The following is a 3,695-nucleotide window of genomic DNA, read 5'->3' as shown; positions in this document are numbered from 1 at the left end:
CTACTGATTCGTGTAGATCGATGAGAGGGGGGGGGGTGGTGGTGGGGGGGGGGCTTCTTTTGGCGCAATACTGGGCTGTATCAAGGCCCCAATCCTTCACATAACAGAATGCTCAGCACGCGACATGAAGAGAGGAAGAAGACAACAACTTGTTTACAGGCATCAGGCTATGCCTCTGAAAGGCGCCAGTTAACTTACAGCAGCGTGTCCCCTGGAACGATACTTCATGAGCTGTAACTGAAAATAAGCTGGCCATTTAGAAAGAGTGAGGTGAGGGAAAAAGTGTGGAGAAACAAGATTGTTATGATCTTGCTGGCTGGATCGAATTCTCCGTTAGCTAGACCAGAATAAATGTTGAGCCGCCATTAGCCAACTGTCTGATCAAATTATTGAGTTCATGAAAATTAGGCTGGCTAATAAAGGGCAGCAGCTAACATTACAAACATCAGATGACGCGAACATTAGTAACCTAAACAATTCGCTATAGGTGTTAACTGCTGTATACGACTCCTTGCCGTTGATCAAGTTATAACGCTTTGGTTGCTTACTGGACCCTGCAATCTGTGAAATGTTTAACTTGTTGAACTAACGAACTAACCACTATCTGTTAACTAATGCTTTTCCCTGCTTACAGGATGTGATTTTTACTTTCGTAATGAGAGGACTTAGGTGAAATGAGGTGTTGCTTGTTAAACAGTGTAGCTGGAGTGAGCCATGGCTTAAAGCTGGATTGCACTTAGTAGGTGAAAGGAACACCACCACTTTCCCTCGTTCTCACTTTTTCAATCAGGTGAATAAAAGGGGCTTTTTTTTATAACCAGGTGTATCTGGCATTAAAAGAGGATCAATTTATGCCACAAAGGGTACAATTGCTCTGCTGGCACATTGTAGAACAGATGTCCACAGGAGGAAGTTGTACAATGTAATGAATGTGGCAGTGTAATCCCAAGAAGATATTGATTTTGTTGTGTTGAATTTTTGACAGTTAACACATGGGGTGAGTGAGGGGGGATTTTATAACATGTTTTACTCATGAATTGTTATTTTTTGCACACTATTGTAGCATGTGCTCGACTTGATCAATGCTAGTAATAGAGCAGAAAAAGAATGCCTGTTTGTTTCGATTTTATTCTACTTTAAGAGTTTTTTCCCAAGTGCAGTATTTATGGTGTATGTTTGTCACAAGTGTTCTATTATAAAGGCTGTCCATGGCTAACTGCAATTTAGTGTATTGTTTTTTCTCAAGAGTGTCATTGCAGTAAACGTCTAGCAACAAAATAAGCATGATTGCTTTCTTTACATTTTTATGTGTGAGTTAGGTCACATTAACAACGTTTTATTTTACACACGCAGACTTGATCATGTAGATCATTGTATTCTTTGTTGTTTAATTAGTTAAAACTGTATTTGCCCCCTAGCAGGGATTTTTTTTGCAAGTTTCAGTTTGCAACAACAAAAAGCTGTAACTTTTGTGGGCTTTCTCACTCAGTGCATCCCTGTCTGCGTAGCCGGCGCTTAAAATACAACTTGGACTCTATTTTAGACGTCTTTTGTGGTAGTGCTGCAGGTCCCGCCTCCCATCGCCTCATTGGTTTTTAGAGCATATACCACGGGGTGATTGAGAGATGAACGAGGTTCCACAGTCCAGTGTTTGCAGTATGCACCTTAGAAGTTGCGTTGCCAATACCGCCATATAAATCCACAGGATGAAGAAGACTAAGGAGGAGAGCGTTTGACTAGAAACCAACTGAGGTTTCTCCCTTTTATTTGTGGATTAATTGTAGAGAACACTCACGATTTTGTGTGACTTAAAATGGTCGTATAATACAAAGATTCCAGCAAAAAGAGGACCTTTGTACATTTTCAAGTTAAATAACAACCCATGTTTTATTTCCAGGGCCAATTAGCTAGCAACAGCAAGCTAAGCTAGCTTAAATGTCCATGACTGAATGTCACATAGTGTTCGACTTGTCACCAAATGTTATAGTGGTTCAGAATAAATTTGTATTTCAACCGTGCGGTGGTCCTGGTCGCGTTGGTCGGGATAGACAAACTCAACAATGCGCACGATGGCTGACGCACGCCGCGATCCGTGCATTTGACATCAACCGCTAATGTATAGTCTATCAACATTTAATTACCATGCTGCTGCACTGAGCCTGCTTCAGCACTTAAGGTCTATCAGAGTATCAAACGTGTACGCACAGCAGACTCTTAAAATATTGGAGCATTGGGATCGAATTCAAGCAATTTCTATAACTGTCTAAACATTCAAATGAATAGAGGACGCGTACGTGGAGATGCGTTGTTGAAATTGTGGGGAGGTTCGTGGTCGGACTGTGCGTTGCCCAAAGATGTTGTCTTCAAACTGCGTGCGAAAAACACGATGTTATCAAAAAGGAATAATTCAAAACAACTATGTACAAATTTACGGGAGCTCTGTTCTTAGGCCGCTACTGGGAGACGACATGGAAACCATAGAACATGTCCTAAACACCTTTCCACCGCTGCGGGTGCATTACCTTTGTAAAAGTAGAATTCGGTAAATTTTGGTGTAATTTGCTCAAATTTTGGACCACATGAAAGCTGCTGAGATTGCATTCTTTCCTACAATGATTCAGAGAACGTTAGCAATATAGAACGCATGGAAATGTATACATTTGAACTGGGAATTAGTCTTTTTTATGAACTTTTTACTTTCAGATTTTTTAAAAACGTTTTTTGGTAATTGTTTCAATATTTTTTTTATCAATACATTAGCACACCATATTCTACTGTTCAATAGGACCTTGAAAATCAGAATTGGGTGTTTGAGCAGGGCTGTAACAAAAGCCTGCATACCCATTAGCTCTTCAGGTGGAATGTCAGCCACATGTTTTATACAGTAGGTTGACTTACGCAATATGGTGAAAAAAATGCCTATCTAATACCACAAGTATTATATCAAAGTCAATGTTAGTTTCGCGACAACAATTACTTCCCTGTAGTAGTGCTATCAAGTCATTTCCTGTCATGAGAAATCATTACAACATGGGTTTACTTGTATGGAAATTTGTGTTCATTTATACGTTAGTACTAGAACCAGGAAATAATCTAGTACTATAACAGTTCTTTTTTTCTGTCTCTGCAGGTCTACATGTGGAACAGCTTGCTGGGCTGGTACCGGTAGGGGTGGTGGTAGTAGGGGTGGTGGTAGTAGTAGTATGCATCAGGAAACATAAAAACAAAAAGTTGAATGAAGATCCTCCCATGGCCGAGCTCCAAGTTCTAAATCAAAACACATCAATGGACACAGCAGAACAATGAAATGATGTCTTTGTTACTAAGGTTGGCTAGACACTATGATTTTGCCCTGTGCGGGCTTGCCATGAGCATTTCTAATCAATCAAACTTAGGGGCATGTTTTTTGCTGGTCTGCTCCGTGGGAATCTTTTTGAAAGTGCTTTCTAAATGCAGTGTTCCAGTGACCTGTTTCAGGATAGTGTTTTAAGCTATATTTTGAATAACCTCCCAAATTAGTTTTTAAACAACAAGACAATCCTCACCTTCCTCAGTATCTCGAGGTCAGTAGCCTACTTTGTAGAAAGTAAGTTAAGAGGKGTTCAATTATGAAACTGTTACTCACCCCTGGTAATATCCCACACTCATTGATCTTCAAAAAGACTACCAGCTGAAAAACGTTTTGATATACACAG

General features: G+C 40.1%; 1 protein-coding gene across 7 annotated transcripts in view; it reads left to right on the top strand.

Moving 5' to 3' along the window:
- The window catches only part of LOC112078183 (uncharacterized), a 29,014-nt gene extending 25,325 nt beyond the window's left edge, over positions 1-3,689 (top strand). For all 7 annotated transcript variants that reach the window (XR_011478501.1, XR_011478502.1, XR_011478499.1 and 4 more), the window contains one exon: positions 3,131-3,689. Coding sequence is in view for 3 of the 7 variants with exons in the window: in XM_070441973.1 (XP_070298074.1) it covers positions 3,131-3,306 (176 nt within the window). In the remaining 4 variants the exon portion in view is untranslated. The remainder of the gene's footprint in view (positions 1-3,130) is intronic.
- Positions 3,690-3,695: the final 6 nt, after the last annotated feature.

This window comes from Salvelinus sp. IW2-2015, unplaced genomic scaffold, assembly GCF_002910315.2.
Source record: "Salvelinus sp. IW2-2015 unplaced genomic scaffold, ASM291031v2 Un_scaffold5370, whole genome shotgun sequence".
Lineage (NCBI taxonomy): Eukaryota > Metazoa > Chordata > Actinopteri > Salmoniformes > Salmonidae > Salvelinus > Salvelinus sp. IW2-2015.
Note: the sequence above shows the minus strand (reverse complement) of the source record. Positions and strands in the feature narration are given on the sequence as shown.